Source organism: Pyrgilauda ruficollis, unplaced genomic scaffold (genome assembly GCF_017590135.1).
Source record: "Pyrgilauda ruficollis isolate IOZ18807 unplaced genomic scaffold, ASM1759013v1 scaffold23, whole genome shotgun sequence".
Lineage (NCBI taxonomy): Eukaryota > Metazoa > Chordata > Aves > Passeriformes > Passeridae > Pyrgilauda > Pyrgilauda ruficollis.
The window spans coordinates 5,820,315-5,840,708 of record NW_024522539.1 but is presented as its reverse complement, the minus strand read 5'-3'; the positions used below and the strand labels follow the sequence as shown (position 1 = coordinate 5,840,708).

The window sequence follows — 20,394 nt, the reverse complement described above, 5'->3', positions numbered from 1 at the left end:
GTAGAAATGTAACTTAAGCACAGCTGCCAACCTCATGACAGCATCTTACTGTAGAACCATAAAGGTATTTCATTTTGTCCTTTTGTCTCCCTGGTAGAGATTTCTGAAGAACATTAATCATATATCGCACAACAGTGCACAAGTGACACCTGAGGTAAGATGCCAGCTGTGAGGCACACACAGGTACAACACCTCACTGCACTCAGGGACTCCAAGAGCCACAGCACTGCTGCCACAAGCCTCAAAACACTGCATTGTGAACTTTTTTCTTAAATTCTTTAATATTAACTCAGAAGCTGGGGGGTGGGAGGGTAAAACATGAACATCAGAGGGTATTACAATTGCTTTTCTCAGAAATTCACAGTACACTTCAGTAGGGCATCATTCTATATGAATATGTACGTGGAGGGAAAATATTACAAGCATATCCTTTTTTTTCAGTTTTAGATTAAAGCAGGATAAACTGGGAAATTTACAGGAGCAGTTCATTCATTAACAGAAGAGGACCTACTGTACCCAAACCCCAGGTTATATTAAGAGAGGGTCAATGCATTCTTTCTGAGGCTTTTGAAGTTCATACTTCATTAAGCTGCATGACATTTTGCCTTGGAAGTGGGAGCTCTCATCTCTATCAAAAAGTCTCCTTGAGAAACTCTGCAGGTTACACAGCTCCTAAGTGGCAGTTTAGACAAGAGACTTCATCCACAGACCTGATTAAAGACCAAAGTCAATGGCAGCATTTTTATCAATTAAGTGTTTGCCCTCTCATGCAATCACCAGTTATGACACATTTGGGTTTGTCACTCCAAACAACGTGGGCACACCTTAGACAAACCATGCAGAGGAGGAGTGCTGTGATTTAAAACAAGTTTGTTCCTTTTAATCTAAAAGGAAAAGGAAAAAAAGTTTGCAGCAATACATCATGCTTCTCCAGCTGCTAATCTTTTCCATTTCACACCCACTGATCATTATCACCATGAAAAAATATTCCCGTCTTAAAGGCAGATCTAAGGTTGTAAACTTGGTTGCAATCAAGAGTAGATGAGATTAATATTTCCCAACATTTCCCTGCATGTCACCCCAGTGCTTTTCCAAAACATGTTTTCATTCATACCCAAATACTGATCTCAGGTCATTTTTCTAAAAAAAAAAAAAAAAAACCAAATCAACATTGATTTCAGAGATGTAGGAGATGCAACTAGGTTACAAAAATTATCAATAATTCTACAGAGACCCCAGAGCCCGCAGAGGCTGAAATCAGGTGTGCACATCATTTTTGAAGGGAGAATTTCAGGACACTCCTCTATGCAGCTAAAGACACAACCTTGATCATTCTTCACATGTTCTCCATATTTATTAAAGTTTGGGTGGAAATAAAGACATGGCTTGTGAGCCTTGATCCTTTTGTAATTAAATCCCCTGCTGAATAATCTGCTGGACTCCCAATTAATGATAATGTTTCTAAAAAGATCAACACTTCACATTTGCAAAGCACTTTCCCATGGATGTTAGCAACAGTGGAGTTTAATCTACGTGACTAATGTAAACAATCTTATCTATAAACAGAGAATTAATGAATCACAACAATAAATGGCCACCTAATAATAAACTTCCATTGTTCAGAGCATTGTTAATCCTTTTTTTTCATACTCCTAGATGATCTGGATATTCCAACACAACAGTGACACGAGACAGGAAGTACCTTACAATGCTGAAGTTGAAATTTTGACTTTTGGTGGTAGGGAGATACAACTTTTATAAAAAGATAACAATCACTGAGGTCACTACAAGCACATAAAAAAACCAAACAGAACTGAAGTTTGTGACTTCTCATCTCCCATCCTCCTGTTCCACCCCAGCCTTGCCAGCAAACAGAACAGCTTGGTCCTTCAGCTTTAGACCCTGGGCTCCCTGAGCACAAAGACCACAAGTAAGGTCTGAAACACTGCCCTGCATCCTCTACACTGTGCCTGATAAGAATTCCCATATCAACAGGATGGCACTGAAATACAAGAGGGATGGGAGTAAAGTTAGTTTTGGATTGAATCCAGTGCCTGTGCATCAATAAAGATGTTCTCAACTGCAGTCTGAGGCAGATAACCAAAGGTGCCTGGCTACGTGCACTTTTTTTTTAGCAGCTGAAGAAATCAATGCATCTTAAGGAAGTGGGTTTGAACATTTTTATTTCAAATTCACCCCACAATATCCAGCCACAGGCTCTGCTAAATCCCACCACCCTTTCTAAATGTAATTCCATGCTGACAGTGGTAGGGGTGGGGGAGCTGCCTGTCCCCCAGCCCACGTGAGCACCGGCATCGCTCTATCGCACCCGAGCTAAATTGGGGAACACTTCCCTGCCCTATCTCTCCTGGCACCAGCTCCTCAGCCCCATGACTGCACTGCTGGGAGCAGCTCCCAGGGCCAGGGGAGCTCCTGAAACAGCTGGTTAGTGGAGGTAACAACAGCTCTGGGTGACACATACAGTGGCCCTGGGGTCCTGGCTCCCGGGGGACAGGAGCCAGCTGTTAGCAGAGCAAAGGAGGAGCAGCTGTCCCAGCCCAAACCTGCAACAATGCTGAGCTCCAGTTCCTGGCAACCTCATCAACAAGAGAACAATGAAGCAAGGCTAAAATGAGACACTGAATCACAAAAACACTACACTCATTATTACAGGATATATTTTCCACCTTATTTCTTAATCTTCACACTTACAAGGACCAGTAGTCTCATCATTACAGGTCGTGACCTCTCAGTGGTCCCAAGCTCTGCAGATGATTTTTACTGAAGAGTTAAACAGAAGTTCAAGCTGCCAAAAGAAAGTACCACGAAGGATACAGCAGGTGGTCTTCCTTTTATGCACACTGATTTGAGTAATACAAGAATCTCTACCCCTCTATTGGTGTGTATGTGGAATTACTATCTTTTCCATCACCCAAAAAACTTTGGCCCCAAGTACACTGGACATCTCAGGTTCCCAAACCCCTTTTCTTCATTATGAAATCTGGGCAACCTGGTAATTACCAGATAGGATGAAGTATGCTTTAGTTCTCTAATTGGCTTCCAGGAACTGAACTGGAGACATCATTTTTTTACTTTCTCCTCCTAAAAGGAGCTCAGTAGTGCTGCTGATGAAAACAAGTATATAATGGATCTTTCAGGATGAAACTCATGGCAAATTTAGTAAAAAAAAATAAACTAAAATTGCATAATCCTTAATCTAAGATATTAACTTAAAAGAGGAAGATGCAAAGGTGTCAAAAACAAAAGGGTCAGCTGTGGGAGAAACATATTTTCCTGAAAGCAGACAAAGATAGGGAAATCCTTTGACATGTCAGTATTGCCTGTTATTTCCAGTCATTCAAAGAGATGAGATTCCTTATGGAGGAATTAACAGAATACTGTTCTCAGTAATTTGAAAAGATCAAGGAGGCTGTATATGAAAAATGGAGTTGCCATCACTCTGAAGAAGGAATGTGGTGAGGTTTGTTATTTGCCTCCCAAAGGCCAGGCCACAAGACTGCTGTATCTGCCTTTAGAAAAATAGAAATAGCAGGAAGATATCCTTTTCTTTGTGTTCTGCTGGCACCTAACGACTCCCAGATGAGCTGTCAATTAGCAACACGTGGAAAACAAAACTGATCTTAAAATGTATAAAACATTTATACTGACAGCAAACAGAAAGACTAAATCTTGACCTTTCAAATTTCCTTAAGCTACCACCAAATTTGGATTTTTGAAAGGGAGATGATTTGTGTATACACCTGGCCAGGGGAAGAGGAGAGAAAAAGGAGTCACTGATGTATTAATAATGTAACTTATTTGCATTGCAAGGAAACACTATACCAAGTGCTATATAATCATTATTTTACACCAGGCTACATTTGACCTCAGCCCAGTTCTCTGTCATATGGGGATGAGGACTTCTAAATGTGCCACTTCAGTTTTACATAGTCAATAAAACCCCACACAAAACAGCGGGAAAATAAACTAATTCAGTAGATAAGCCTGAGAAAACAAAGCCTCCAGATCAGGAAAGTCATATACTGTTCAAATGATATGAGAATAATTTTGTTCTGCATTACACCATTCATGTGTTTCTACTGTAGCAATTTCATCATATATTTGCACGTAAGTTCCATTCTCCCTTAATATGTCTTCAGCTTAAATGAAGTTTTTTCAAAATCAAGGTACATTCAGTAGACTTGAGATTTAATAAAATTCAGGCAACATTTAGTTTCAAAATTCAGGATATGGTGTACTCCTGGAAAGCCACTCTACAAAATCAGGTCACACTATGTAGTATTTTAATCTTGCTTCAAGCACAGACTTAGGACAGCGGGTAGAGAATAAATTCCAATGAAAACTTCTAGTTGGTAATTAAAGGTAGGCAAAATTTAAAGCCTCCATGGCATTAAAGGTCAATATGATCCATTACTGACAACACACAACACTTTCCAAGACACAGGTCTATCACCAGTCCTGATAGTTTCTCCTTCTTTCCCCTTAAAAACCACATTTGCAAGCAATTTTCCCTTCAAATTTTCCATCCCCTCATCCAGCTCTGCCCTGGCTGGCGAGGTCTGTGGGCAGGACCATGAGCTGCAGCAGCTCAGCCTGCTCCCAGCATGGCAAGGCAAGGAAAGCAAACAGTTACAGAGCTGGCTGGCAGCTTTGGCACAGACTGAACACACGCTCACACACCCCCACGCATCCAGGTCGAATTTGACAGTGCCCATGTTCTCCAACAAAGCTGCTATTCAGAGGCAGGGCGAGCTCGCTCCTTGCTCATGGAGGTTACGAGCTCGGAGAGGCTGACGTAAACCATCCCCTGCTGCAGCCCAGCCCTGCGCTGCCTCCTGGTCCTCCCTGCCACGTTTAAAACTCCAAACAGAAAAATATTATCACACTGGGCAAGCCCTGCACACTGGGATGCCCTGTTTTCCACACTAGCAGTTTCTCCTCACCGCCTCTCAACACATCAAGTCACACGAGCACAGCCACGCACTCCAGCATGCTTTGGGGAGGAAAAGCAGAGAAAAACAGAAGTAGGGGATACCTGCACAGAGACAGCCTCAAAACCTACTTAAAGCAGTCTGCTGGAAACCAGAGGAGCTCTGTGACTTACCTGAGTGCATTACCACTGAGCATCTGCAACTGAATTAATATAAATAAACTCCTTAGGGAGCAAAGATAAAAGAAGCAACATCTCAAAAAAGCTGATGGGAAGTGTTTTGTGTGAATAGTAAAGTGTTTTAATTGGTACTCACATACAATGGAGCTTGCTGTGGATTAAGTTTCATGACCTCAGAACACTGAAACAAAAAAGAAAAAGCAAGTTTAAGGTATTTTTCATTGAATTGTAGGTACTTCTCTTTAAGTTACTTTAGCACACAAACATTCCTTTTTCCAATAAGCACTTTTTCTCTTCCCCTTGATGTCCATCTCAGTTCATCTTTCCTCCTAGCAATCTTCACTTCATATCTATCTGCTTTTTATGGCAATTATCAATCCATAATTGAAATCCTTCCCTCAATTCCTCCACTCCCCCATGAAAAATCATGTAATTTATGAGTATTTGCAGTTCTCTCTGCCGCTCAAGAAATCCAACTACTACCTTGTCCAAGGTAATTTGGTGTCATTTTTTACCCCTTTCACTGGACTACTTGTTAAAAAAAAACATTTCAAAACTACACAGAAAACAAACTATCAAAAATGCTCTGAAGGAAAAACTTCCAGAATATAAGATACTCATATTCTGATTAGTATTTTTCATAATAAAAATCTACCATTACTCATTTTAGTCAAGAATCTTTCCTCTTTCCAGCCTGTCCCTGGAATTTCTCTATAACCTGGTGAAAGTTTCTTATATTAAGCTTTGAATCAGTTGAACCAGAATTTCTCTTGCATTAGTTCCTCCACTCCAGCAGAAAATATTCACTCTAAACAAAAGCTCTAAGTTTTCATTTAATGTGTGTGTTAAGAGATCCAGGATCCTAAGATGAAGGAATGCAAAACAATTAAAAATGGAATTTCTGCTGTTACTCATGTCTGCAGAACTGGTAATGCTCTGCAAATACTTCAAGCTCTTTTTTAAAATATATGAAATACCATTCTGCTTTTCACACCAAAAATGCAGGATCTTGTTCATACTTTTCTCCTTTCCAAATCCCACAGTTTGCCTTTAGTGAGACAGAAATTAAACCACAGCCTAAGTTCTCTTAGCTGATTCCAGCTAGCCTTGCTCCCTCACATGCTCTATTTTACAAAATGTTTTTGTGCCAGTTGCTTTAAAATACCAGAGCATCATCCAAGCTTGTGCATCAAAACAGCCCCTCTGCAAAATATCTGTCCATCCTCTGAGGCAGCCAGTGGATGGACAAGTATTTTGCAAGAGTTTTAAATCCAGTCCAATTCATACCTGTTTTCAACCTTGAACTTCTTTGTACAGCAAGAACACCCTGATATTTATGCCTGATAGTTTTCACTGTATTTTCAGCTCTTACAAAAACTTACTCAGGAAAAGAGGGGATTAGTAGCACTAGCTGCCATTTGGGCAGGTGAGCTCCAAGAACAGCTCTGAAAACAATCTTCACTTGTGCCCTAGAACATGCCCCTGGCAGTTCCAGTCCTACTGAGGGCTCAAAATGAAAAAAAGAAACAACACCAAAAAATGCACAAAATCTGCCAAGCTCCCTCATGACCTACCTGAGCCTCTCTCTCTTGTTCTGAACCTGGGTGTCCTGAACAGGAACATAAAAACATTCCCTAGACAAGAGTATTTATTGTATCATACAGAAATCGAATCATGCTTGAAAAAAACCCCAAGCTTTCAAGCTCACTTCACACATGGATTTTTAGAATTTCTCATTGGTATAGACTAATTCCCTGTGAATTCAAACTCATGACAGTTTTTGTTGGGGTTTTTTTCTGGCAAGAGAAGTGCACAATAGCAGCAGCAAAATAAGGTGACACTGCTGAACACCTGGTCTTGTCAAAAAATCATGGGAATACTTCCTGCAGGAAGATTTTTTTTCCCCCCTCCTATTTTACTGGACCCTTACATCAGTCACTTAAAGTGATGCCTTGGTTCATAATGTACATGTCATTCCAATTTTTCTAAGGATGTAAACTTAGTTTGCAAGGAGCCAGGCAGGTTTGGAAGATATTTCACTTTATCTTGTTAGGTAGTTATTTGGCAAAAACATAGGAGAAAAACTGAGTGACAGATAAGCCTGAATGACTACTCTGCGTCAGTAAAGAACTAAATTTAGGTTTCTAGACAAGTGAATTTGTCCAAACAATAGACAAGCAGGGAGCAGCCTCTGAAAAACTTTTAAAAACCTTTAATCCAGTAAGAAGAGCAAAAACAAAAAGCAGATCATACTGGTCATAACCTAGCCAAGATACACAGGGATCCTAATATAGTCAGTAAGTTGGACTACTTCAAGTGTAACAATGAGGAGGGAAAGGAACCTAGCAGCTAAACTTTGTTTTCTCCTACTATTAGAAAAGCACATCCTTCAAGCCAATGCCTGCTCTGAGCCCCAGAAAGCCATTTCTATCTTTTTGGGCAGGAAGAACTTGCTGTACCAGATACAGAAGAATGCAGTGAGAATAACTGGCCCTGCCATGAAATCAGGATCTGGACTGCACATGAACTGTCCTGAAAGCCAAACTAACAAGAACAGGTAAATATAAATCCCACCTTCCTTGCTCAGCTCCCACCCAACACCCTGATGGCAGCCCACAGATTCTGTTCTAGCAGCAGCTACCTGTACTTAAAACATTTATGGTATTTCTCACGAATAGCTAAACCTTTTGAATTTCAGTGGGAGGTTTATCACAAGCTCCATATACATCCAGACAATTACACTGCAAGGTTTCTAGAATTATATTAGGTTTTCCACCTTAGGATAACACAGTGAAATCCCTTGTATTTGCAAACTGGAAAGTAGGACATGAAATGAAAATCCAGGTTCAAGTTCTTCAAAGCAATAGTGGCTTCAGACATTGTAAAAATCTGCAGATGTCAGTAAAATAGAAAGCCTTCTCAAAATGGGACAGAAACCTTTCTGCTCTGTTAAGCACTGAAGAATTAATACAGTGAGTTTTATTAATGTCTCTTCTAGAAAAATTCTGTTATTTCACATAAAATTTCATGGATGAGGACAAATGACTGCTCTTCATTTCTCTGGGTATGGTAATATATGTCAGGGAAAGAAAGGGAAAAAAAAATTATTTGCTTTACTGTGGTTCCCAAAACCTCATCCAGAATTAGGGCCCCACTGGTTACATGCTGTAAAAATGTCAATGCAAACAAAGTTTCTGCCCTGAAGAGTTTACAAATAAGCACAGGCAGCAGGAAGGGACACAAACCCCTCATGCCAAAGCAATAAACCCTCTTCTCATCCACTGCCCCCAGCTACCACTAATTTGGCCATAATTAGGTGGCTTATTTCTTCTAGGCATTGCAGGCAAAGTGTGTATCATGAGGACAAATCTGACAGGGAGGTCAGTGCTCCTCCAGGCCAACCCATCCCACATACAGTCTGCAGGGCTGAAGGACCTTGAACACCATAAATGCCAAAATGCCTTTTCCATTTTCCCATCATACCCTGCTGAGGATTGCTCTTTTTAGCAGTGGGTTAAATCAAATGCTGGTTTCACTGACCAGCTTCTGTGAGCTCCCCAGCATCCACTCCTGGCTGCCTGGCTCCATATGGAGAATATATAAGAAAGAAAACACAGTGCCACTCTCAAGAGCTACCCATTAACAATTTAATTTTTTTTTTTAATGAGAAAGATCTACAGGATGGCAGAAACAAAAACAACCACTCTTGCCTCCAACAACAGAGCAGAACTGCAACAACCAGGAGGATGAGGGGTATCTAATCCATGTGGTGTAGCTGGGAAAGCCTGCCTACCCCCTTTTCCTCTCCCTCATGCACTGAACAAACTGCAATTGTAGGTGTTTGAGCTTTTTCAAGCTTTTCAAGTCCAGTTTTTAGGTATTTCAAGTAAACTTCAGTTAGACATATACTTCAAGTTTAAGCTGAACTTAATCTTAGCACTTGACCTTTTCATTCATCATTTTAACATTCGATTTTTAGAAACATTCATCCTTATTTGCAAGGCCTTACCCATGCACTCTGAGCTGTACCAAAGAAAAAAAAAACCAAACCCTGAAGAAAACCCAACCCCATCTTAGCCATGAAGAGCTTGTGGTTGTAGGCAAGAAAGAACAGCCAAAAAACACAAGAAGGATCTGATGGTTACAGATGGCATGGAAAGCATTCCAGTAGATAAACAGAAATGCAGAGAAAGCAGGATGGCTTTCCAGCTGTAAGTATCACAGCATTGCTGGGATGAAAGCCAAAGGAGGATTTACTCTTTCTTTGATGCAACAGAACTTATTTTGTAAAAATTATATCCTGTAGAACTGGTTTGAAGAGACTAAACTTTGATTTCAAGGCTCTGGAGCAACACTTCATCAGGTAGCCCAAACTACATATATCCTATAGAAATTAGGAACACACTACTGATGCTAGTTATCTGCAAGAGAGCAAGACAAACAGAATTTATTTTATATATTTCTTTGAACAGGGGCACCAATAACCCACAGTGGGGCAACCTGCCTTATAGGTAACCCTTTAGGCAAATAGCCCAGAAGTTGTGAAAGAGTTTAAAGAAATCCCAGGATTTCCTGGGAGCACACATTCACCTCCCTTGCTGAGTTGCATCACTTCCTTCTATATGGCTGCACTACAAAAATAAAACCAAGGCTCCAAAACCTCATCACTTCTCATTCAACAAAGCACAGTGTCCTCAAAGGCACTCCTGGTGGTACAAAATGTTAATTTCTGAAGTACTTGGAAATATCAAGAGGATTGGGTTTCAGGCCCTACAGAGCTGCTGCTCAAACTACACAAGATAAATAAAGATGGGGAAGTGGTAAGTGAGGGGAGCAGAGAGGAGACCAACTGCCCATATACAGAGGAATTCCTGCTGGAGCCATGATTTCATGCAAAGAGAACTAAAATAGCAATGTCTTTCACAAGTTTATTGTTCTCCCCTAGTGTCAGGGGAATTGCTAAGCTGGAATATTCCCCTTTTCTTCTGAGTGGTATATGACCTTTATTGTGCTGTATTACCCATCATCAGTCTCCTCATTTTTTTGTTGTAACCCAATTCTTTGAAAAAAGGCTCTTCTTGGTTTATTTTGGGCTTTTCTGTTTGGGTTTTTTTTTTTTTTTTCTTTTTCACCTTTAGCAAAAACTCTGAAAATGGAAAGAAACAATGACTTGATGTTGGTTTTATTACTTATATTTTCTTGTGTGGTCTTTTTCCTGGGTGTATTCCTGCAAAGTTGAGACCTGCAGTAAGTTATTCTCACCTTGTGGTATTAGGCAAGATGTGGGTTTGTCCACACACTCTGTTCCATGAGTTTCATTCAACACTGAATGAACACCAGAACTCACCATTCATATTTCAAATGAGCTTTCTAATCAGTGTAATCAGTGTACTACTGCCCTGTCCTTAAAACCCATGTGAAAGGAGACTGAAAAAACCAGGACAAAACCTACAAATAGCTTTGACAGGAAAAATAAACCCATAGCCCAGTTCTTCAAGAATGTGCATGGAGAAATTTGTATAAATAGAGTAGCTGCAATTGCAGTGACTAAAATAAACCCTAAGACAAGTACCATAATTCCAAATGAAGAACAACTTTCTCTGTAGCTGAAATAATGCATGACTTTGTATATCTGGTCAGAAACAAGAGTCTGGAGGCATTAGGAGAAGTAACTCATCCCAAATTTATTTAGCAGACACACAGGGAAGTAATACCACCAGCAGATGTCATTGACCCTGGAAAGGAGAGGAGCTGAGGAAACAAGAAACCACATCCAAACAAGTTACCAGCATATTGCAGCATTGTGTTTAGTACCACAGCTGAGACTAGAACTACAAAACCTCCAGATATTTGTGTACAATCACCTGAATTTACATAACTCGCTGAACATGATGTTTTCTCACTAAATGGATTGCTTAGTAATAAAAATTCATCGCTCATGCAGCATTTCCACAGGTGATACTGCTTCCCAGCTGTGTCCTGTCTGCAAACAAAAACATATGCTCCCATTCAACTACAGATAAAACAGGAGTTTCTTGGGTACGAGGGAGGGATGAAAAGGAGGTTTAAAGATGTTTTGTGCTGTTCTGGATCTATCATCACTCTCCTCCAACAGCACAGAGGTAACCCAGCAAGCCACCCTCAGGAAAACCAGACACACACAGATTCCTGTCACAAAAAGAAAAAGAAACTTCACAACAATCTTCTCCCTCCAGAAAAAAAAAAAGTAATTCAAAGAACATATTGAAGAGCAAAATCTGCCTAAAAATCTGTTGGATTTTTTCTTGACAGTGTTGGCAACCACAGAACTGTGGCCTGCACATACAAGAGCCCATCAAGCAGCAGTGGGGGAGTTGCAGAGCTGAGCCACTTGCAGAGGGGCTGGAGCCTCACTGCACACAAGCTAACAGAGCGTCACCAATTTAATTGACTGATGATTTAATAAAATGCCCTGGATATAGATTAACTCGCTTTGCTTAATGTAGCTCAGCTTCCTGGCAGCAGGAACTGGCACCACACTGTTCCTGGGCTGGGAGCTGGGCTGCCCAGGGGCTGCACCCACCACCTGCCTCACCCAAACCTTTCCCATTACCCTCCCTAAAATAATGAAGTGTAACACAAAGGTAAGATACAGGCAAGCAGATACAAACACACACACACCAAAAAAAAAATAAGCTTAAGCTTTATCCATGCTATGGTAAGTCCCTAACTCAGCTTTGCTAGCCCTGTCTTACTCCAGAGCCAAAGACCCTTAGTCTCAGCATTCTTCTTTTGGACCATTTCAACCTCATAATTGTCAAAAAGATAATCACCTGGATTACTTAATTCCTGCCCAAAGCCTGGGAAGATATGAAGCTGTGTTGAGATAACAAAAGCAGTGCTTTCCCCATGTAGGGGGAGGCAGAGTTCCCTCTCTAATGTGTTTCCCTGCTCCATCCCTTCACCTATTAGTAGGTACAAAAAACAAACCTAAACAACTCAAATCACAGCAGCTATCTCTTTGCAGTTCATATGCCCAATTTCAAATAAAGAAATATACTGCAAAAGTTGGAAAAACAGAGAGTAAAAAAGGATTATTAGCCAGCTCTAATTATACAAACTGATCTCATCCTCTTGTCATAAGCCTCTTTCCTGTTTCCGGAATCTATTTGCGCTACAGAAAGACCAGCCTTTTGTAAATGTCCATGGGTCATCAACACAGGGTGATTAATTTCCCATTTTACAGTACACACATACTGTCAAGCAATTCACTAGTAATCCGATATAACCCTGCCCTCACTTGTAAATTTTTTCCTCTAATATATTAGTAAAGGCAAACAGTACTTAAGATACCGATTTGTAAAATCCAAACAACGTTTCAAAAGGAGGCATCATGCTTCTATAATAGAATAAAAATCACAGACCACATCTTCAGTTCAAGTAGCTACAGCCTAATAAAGTTAAGACCTAGCAGTCGACTTGAATTAAAGAGCAGCATGTACGCAAGAGCACACATATGTTTATACTCAAATTAAGTCCTCCAACAGGTTCTGGGGCAGCTGTTTCACGTATGCATGAGACTTTTATCTCAGGCTCAAATATTAACTTCCAGAAATCCTTAGCAGACATTCTAGCTGCCTCCTCAAATGAGCAAAATCCATTTATACCTTCCTGTGCATCTTCTTGTTTGAATACACATTTTGGCAGTAAACTGTGGGGAAGCTCTCAGTGAGAACCAGCTCATGTTTGCAGGGGTGATTCTTGACTTTGGGATTTAACCAGGAACTTAATGAAAATCCCCAGTATCAAAATGGGCAGCTGAAGCATCATGCAACTTACTGGCTATCTTTGAAAACAGAGATGCATTATATGAGACAAGGTGAAGAATGGAAGGAGGCAAGAACAGGCTTTGGGGAGTACTTCACCCCAGTGCATAGAAGGATAAACACAGTGGAGAGCTGTCAACAGAGAGGAGATGCGTACAGCCTTACATATGCAGTGGAAGTGAGCAAAGCCTCTATTGATTCCCACACTTCTTACTACAGCACATGTCCTAAAACCTTCTCCACCTCACTATTCTCTGACTCTCCAGGCTCTGCTGTTTTAGGAACTATGCTGAACAATGATGGTTTCAGTAAAAGAAACAACGTCCCCAAGCCCTAGAGCTGAGCAGTAAGGCCCGGCTTCTTTCTGTGCTTCCCAAAACCACAGCACTTGTACTGCATTCCCAAAAACACAGGCTTGCAGTAGAAAACAGCCCATGATGCCCAAAACATCACATACTTTAAAGCTGACAAATATTAAATATTTCCTAGCATTTACAAACCAGGTAGTTACCCAATGCATATTTTAATAAAGGCATGCATCAACCTTACCTCTCCACAGCAGAGAGTTCTAACCACAGGTAGAGTTGGAAAAAAATGGCATCAAGACCAAGATGCAGGACATGTTTCCGCTTGCATTTTGGTCTAAGAAGCTTCAGTGCCCAACATTTTAATGAGCTTTTTTCTCTGAAGAATACATCAGACTCACTTTTCCCTTTAGGCTCCATTTTGCAAATGCTGCCACCATGGCCCCAGGCACCACAGACTTACTCAGGAAAAGCCTGGCTAACACTTTACTCCAGAAGAAGAAAATTTCATCAGAAACTTCAGGTTTCCTACAGGAGTACCTGTGCTAACCTCGCTCCCTGTGGCACAGCACAACCACATCTGACACTGCAGAATTACAAATTGTTTCTTCATAATTGCTCCTCTTCTTTCAACTCACAAAACTATGGGAAAATGTTCTTCTCCAAACATACACTTTAGGCAATGAGAGAACATGGCCATTTTGCTGAAACATCCTTTCTGAGGCACAACAGGCTCAAAAAATGCTCATCATTCAGTCAGCAACTGAAATGATGGAGTCACTTGGTGTGGCATTCCCTGCAAGAAAAATGAGAGCTCTGCTCCCAGGGCACTGTATTGCACTGGGAATATCCCACAGGAAGTAAAACCCCAAGCAACAGAAAATATTACATCCCTAGCCCAGAAAAGAGAGAACACTCATTCAAGCCCCATTTTAAAATAAATTAAGGCATCAAATAATGAAAATCCAAGTAAGCACAGTTTGCACCCAGCTCCACTACCCCACTTTCTGCACCTGAGCCTTTCTGCAGCATGCTCATATGCAAAACCCCACATTCTGCAGACACTTAAAACTGTTTCTTTCCACTGCATTCACAAAGTGACCTTTCAGGCTGGTCCCTCAGGAAATGAATGGGTTAAGTGCCCAGAGGTCCCAGCCTCCCCAGTAAATCATTTATTACCCCAGCTCAGGGACAAGGAGCTCTGCAGAAGCGAGAGCCCACGCTGTGCAGCTGTTCCCAGCCAGGCAACTCTCCACAATTATGTTATAACACAGGATTAAGCTCGGGGAGTGGAAATCCGTCCCTTCATTGCTGATGGCTTTTTTCAAGTTATGCAGCTATTTTAAATGTTACAGAGCTCATTAACATGAAGTTCATTAAGCAGTAACCACTTTATGAATGAAATGAAAAGATTGTCATTATAAACACAATTATGGAAATACTAGACCAGCAGGTAGAAAAAGGAAAGGGTATGAGAATGCTGCTCCTGAACTTCAAATTAGCCTTTCTTTTTTTCCCAGATCCTTCTGAGGAGGCACACCCAAAAATCAGATGTGAGGCAGAGGCTGGTTCCCAGGCAGGACTTCAGGTGAGAAGCTCTTGCTGCCTGTGCTGGGCCTCCCCAGAGATTTCACTGCTGCAACTGAGTGCAAAAAGTCATCCCCCTTGGTCACCCCCAGAAAGGGTCTGGAATCTTCCTCAGCAGTGAGCACAGCCTGCTGCAACTCACCACACTCCCCAAATTAGCAGAAAGTTAAGAAATACTATGACAAATCAAGCCACAAATTGCTTCTCTGCAGCTGGTGTCGTGCATTCCTCCTTTAAACATGATGAACTTGGAAGACAGCTCTCAGCAAGCCACTTATTCATTCCTGATAAAGCAGGTTCCATTCATAATCATGCCAAGGACTTAATGTCTTTCTTAGGGTCTGAAAATAGGTATAATTCCACTGCTCAACCCCACTGAAAAAAGGAAAAACCCAAATTATTACGATACATACTTGTCTCTCTACAAGTACCAACAATTTATGATTAATCCACCCAGCTGTTGCCACAGCTCAGTAACACCAAACGATTTGGATTCAGTCTCGTTAAAGCACTGGTCTTGTAGGCAAGACCATGGAAAATACGAGGCACTGCAGAAGGTAAACAGGTTAGGGACAGTGGGAGGAGAAAAGAGGCAGCTTGCAGTGGTTTTCCTCCCTCCCTCCCTTGACAGAGCTCACACATGGCAAGCACCCATTTCCAGGCAAGACTCTGGCAGTTTCTTTGCTTCAGGCTAACAGTTTTTGCACATTCAAGTCTTTTTGGAGAGAAAGGGTGTAACTCCATGAGTCAAAACAGCTCCTGTCAGCATTGCAATAACCATATACTCGCTTCTAGGTCAGATCCATCCCGTGATCTGGTTCACCACACCAAGAAGCTGGTGTTAGCTGAACAACAAACCTAGAAGCCTCAACACCACGACTGCTCCTGGGCAGACAGACCAACAGCCGCTGCGCTGACTGGGAGGCATCTCAGCTCTGATCCCAGCCAGCTCCTGTGGAAATCCTGGGGCTGTAACCATATGCCTGCTGCCCCAGGGACATGAGAGCTCTATCTTAAAATATTAGGGGAAAACAGCTGATGTTTTAAGTGTTAAGTGCTATTTTACACTGTGGCATCTGGTTGATACAGGAGGCAACACCACATATCCCTTTTCTAAACCCACCACAAAGAGATTGTATTTTATGGCAAAATAACTTGTTGAATTTGTTTATATCACTGTAATTCCTTTGATATTAGCATCTCCTCCTCCTGTCAAGGCTAAGTTTGACAAATGGCTTGACAATGGGCAAACCCATTCTCCCAAACTCCTCATCTCAATCCTGGTGTATACCTAAAAGAGCTGCCAAAACATTTAACCTTACTTTAACTGCATGAAGCAGTACAGGTGGCTCCAAGATCTTCCTCAGGTTGTTCCCACACAGAGCAGAGAGAAGTAGGGCAGGTCACAACACTCAGCTCCTAGAAGGGGGAAGAAGAAGAAAGAGTCACCACGTGCAAGGGTCAGCATGGCTGAGAGCAGTCCCAACACCCAAAATGGCACTGCAACACCTTAGCCTCTCCCTTGCTAGCCATGTGGGAGGCATGTGTTGCTTCCTGCAGCAGTCCCATGTGGCTCCACGAGCACACACAGGACAATGGCCACATTATGGATAGGGCTATTTATAGACACACATGGGCATCTGGCACCACCTAAAAATAACTGCACTGCTGAGTTGTATTTGCTGCTGTCCTGCTATTTGGTTTATCCCCAAAGCTGTTGATCTGCTGTCCATCACCTTATCCCAAACAATTAAGCTGGCCTTAAGTCCTTTGCATCCATCAACACAGCCCTCCCAGACAGACTCCATCAAACTCTTTGTGGACTCCATTACACCAAGGTGTTTCAAAGGTAGATGATGGCAGATGGTGGCCAGCAGATGAAGCCCAAATCTACCAGGACACCTCTGCCAAACCCTTTTGGGTAGCCTGTACTTTTTCACAGGCTGATTTCCAGCTTTGGGACAAAGTCTACTCAGTAGATTCATCCATAGGGATGGTCTCCAAAGCATACCTAGAAAGAGCAGTTAAAGTGAATCAATGTCAAAAGGTGAAAAAGCCAAGGTTGGGCTACAGTTTATTAAATGCTGTGCGGGAAATTTTATTAGCTAAGTCAAAGTTATCAGGGTATCTCAGACCATCATTTGGTTACCACACCAGGAAAGGCTGTGGCTGCACACAAACACCACTGAACACAAGCACAGCACACCAACTGCCTCCTCCTACTCTACCAGAGGGACACTCTGTCCCTGCACTCTCCCTGTTGGGAAAACATCCATCATCTGGGAATCTCACAGCCTGAGCCAACCTGCCAACCTCAAAGTGCAATTACAAGCACAGAAGTAACAATGACAAAACTAGTTACCAGCTGGGAAATCAATTGTACTGTGTGAATTAGCTGGGGAAAGTACAGGACTGCAAGGTGAGGCACTGCACAACAAATCTCACTCCATCTACACAAGAACTACATCACCTGAATACCACAATGTCAGTTTTACACAATGTTTTTTCTTAAGATTAACAGCTAAAAGTCTCTTTTATCCATTCTGCTGAGAAATGGGGAGAGTATTTTGCAAGGCATTGCAGGGTACTGTGCTTTACTGCAAATATGTTTATTTAGATATAGACTAAAGAGGAAAACCAGAAAACATTTTATCCACTTAAAGTATGAGGATGTTGCATGAATTCCTTCATTACCATGTCACACATTTCTGAATTACATTCTTATGCCAAACTACTGGAGCTGAAAGTGGAATTACCTGAACTCTTAAATCCCAGTTAAGAGCGTACAAACACTCTTTGGATTCATTAACCAGTAAAAACCACCCTCGCAGTCACAAACAAGCAGACTGGAACTTTCCTCTGGCATTTTTGTAGTGTTATTTTCAGGACCTCAATTTAGGAGATGGTTACTGTTTGATAAAGCAATGATTAACTATTTGCCATCCTGTGTTGATCTCCAAGGAACAGCTCTTTCCAAGGCACATACAACAACAATACAGTGGTTTCACTTACTTCTGAGACACTGATAACTTGGCTTTTAATACTCTATTTGTCTATTTTGGCAGAGAAAGCAGGGTTTGCTGCTATCCCTTTGAACCAACAAGGACTGTGGGTATGGCTAACATTGCCAGGGTAGAGAGTGAGCATGCTGTGAATCACTGCAGGTTTTTCCTCATCTCCACTAAGGAATGAGGGTGTGTATATGGAAAGCTCACTTGGATGCTCAGGACCTGGAAAGTATTAGCAACTGGAGAAAATAAACTGGCCCAGCAATGAAAAACTAACATAAATCATAACATTCTTCCTCACGCTTTTTTGTCTGGTTTTATTCCGTGGGAGTTTTTAGATTGCTACAAGAAGAAGAAAGTAACATTAGAAGTCTTATATATTTTCGTTCTGTATGTAAAGAGGCCTCACCATCAGCAAGGTTGTCCACATCAAAGTACTAATTCCCCAAAGAACTGATTCCTGCTTCCCATGAAATCGTTATGGGACAACTCCCGCATGCCTAAGCACACCCATTTCAGAAGGATTTCCCCATGGGGATTTCTTCTCCTCCTCCTCCTCCTCCTTTACTGGGAAATCATTACCAAGTGTTGACGAACACCGACATAGCTCCTGTTTTCTGAATCTTAAAAAGATGGGTTTAAAATATATGTTTCATGGGTGAGCTCATACTGCTATACAAATGAAAAACTGCTCAGTATTATCACAAGGAAAGAATTATATACATACAGTACCTTTATAAAAAGCAATTTGGTTTCTACACAGCTCTGCAAATATTCCAAACAACATGTAACTCTGGATAATTTCTCCCTTAAAAGGGCCTACAGTCATGATAATCCACAGTGCTCACTAAAGTAAATGAGAATGTAAAGGGGAGTCCTTTTCACACCTACCTTTACACATCCTATTTTGCTTGAGTTTAATAACAATAGGGAGGAAAACCCATCTCTTTTGTTAGGACACAATTATTTGATAGCAGACTGTTTATGGTCTTGCTCCCTCCCCACTGAGACAGCTAAAGCAGAAATTACCCATGCCACTGATTAATTACTGAAACACTCTTTATGAAGAGAGAGAGAGAGGAAAAGAAAATTTAAGGACAGTGTTACAGCTGCTTACAATTTTAAGAAGATAATATTAACTGACTCTTTGAATTATATATGCAATTGTTGTAAGAGATGAGTTGTTTTACCAAAAAAGCTCAATAGCTTAGAGGTGATCTGCATCTGGTACATCCTCAAGAGGCAGAGGAGAAAAGCACCAAAAGGTAGTCTTGTTATATTTCCAAATTAAATGAATGACAGTGAATAACACAGACAAAAAAAGAAATTATTCTGTATTGATAATATATTTGAGAGGAATCAGTCGGGACTCTTAAACATGTTTGGTATCTTCCCAACATGTGGACCTCAGGGTTTCCAGTTACTTTGCTGATTCCTTCCCAGCAAACTCCCAGTCTTCCCAAACACTCCCCAGCGTCCAGCACAGAGGAAATCACTCCTCAAATTTGCTCTTTTTTTTCCCTGCACCCCAACCTATTTTATTTTTCCGAGAAGTGTTCCATGTTTTGTTGCTCTGCCATCTGAGCACTTGGATACATCCAGCCACTTATCTCACCATCTGGTTGTACCTGACATTGCAAACCTTTCCACAAATTCAAGAAGCACCACCAAGATGAGAAAACTAATGGTCTAGGAGATGGACAGCTGATTATTTGGGATTATTTGATACAGCTGAACGTTTTCATAGGCAAGACACCCAAGCACAGCAAGTCCCCAGCACCCAAACAAACCTCTGGGGTTTTTCTGACTTTTGGCTGTTGCCTGCTATAAAACCTCCTCATCATTTCTATAAAATGCTGTCAAGGAAAACGCTGCTTTCCCTCCTCATCTCCCAAATTGCTGGGTGTACAACTGCGCGTGCTACAATCTTTTGCTCTTAATACACAGCCTATACTTGCATACCATGATATTCTTGTTACAGGGCATCCTTTTCCTGCTTCTACTGCATCTCCCAGGAGCGACTGGCTCACAAGACCTTTCCAGAAATTTGGCTGATGGTCAGAATAGTATTTCCTAATTCCTTAGGGAAGGTAAACTGGACACACTCCTTGGACAACCAGAGGATCACACCCAGCCAGCATGGGTTTAGGAAAGGCAGGTCCTGCTTGACTAACCTGATCTCCTCTTATGACAAGGTGACCCGTTTAGTAGATGAAGGAAAGGGTGCAGATGTTGTCTGCCTAGACTTTAGGTAAGCCTTTTACACCTTGTTTCACAGCATTCTCCTGGAGAAACTGGCTGCTCAGGGCTTGGATGAGTGCAGATTCTGCTGCTCACTGGGTTAAAAACTGTCTGGATTATTGGGCCCAGCACGTGGAGGGAAATCCAGCTGGCAGCCAGTGACAACTGGTGTTCCCCAGGGCTCAGTACTGGGGCCAGTCCTGTTTAACACCTTCAACTGGATGAGGGGACGAGGGCACTCTCAGTCAGTTTGTAGATGACACCAAGCTGGGCAGGAGTATTGATCTGCTGGAGGGCAGGAAGGCTCTGCACAGGGA

The 20,394-nt window shown here is 41.6% G+C and overlaps 1 protein-coding gene across 1 annotated transcript in view; it reads right to left on the bottom strand.

The window, feature by feature from the left end:
• Positions 1-20,394, bottom strand: part of AKAP13 (A-kinase anchoring protein 13) — a 206,565-nt gene that overhangs the window by 142,694 nt on the left and 43,477 nt on the right. Inside the window, exons 3-4 of the mRNA XM_041468849.1 lie at positions 16,151-16,247; positions 5,268-5,312 (exon numbers count right to left, since the gene is read on the bottom strand). Of these exons, the coding sequence (XP_041324783.1) occupies positions 5,268-5,300 (33 nt within the window). The 5' untranslated portion in view covers positions 5,301-5,312; positions 16,151-16,247. The remainder of the gene's footprint in view (positions 1-5,267; positions 5,313-16,150; positions 16,248-20,394) is intronic.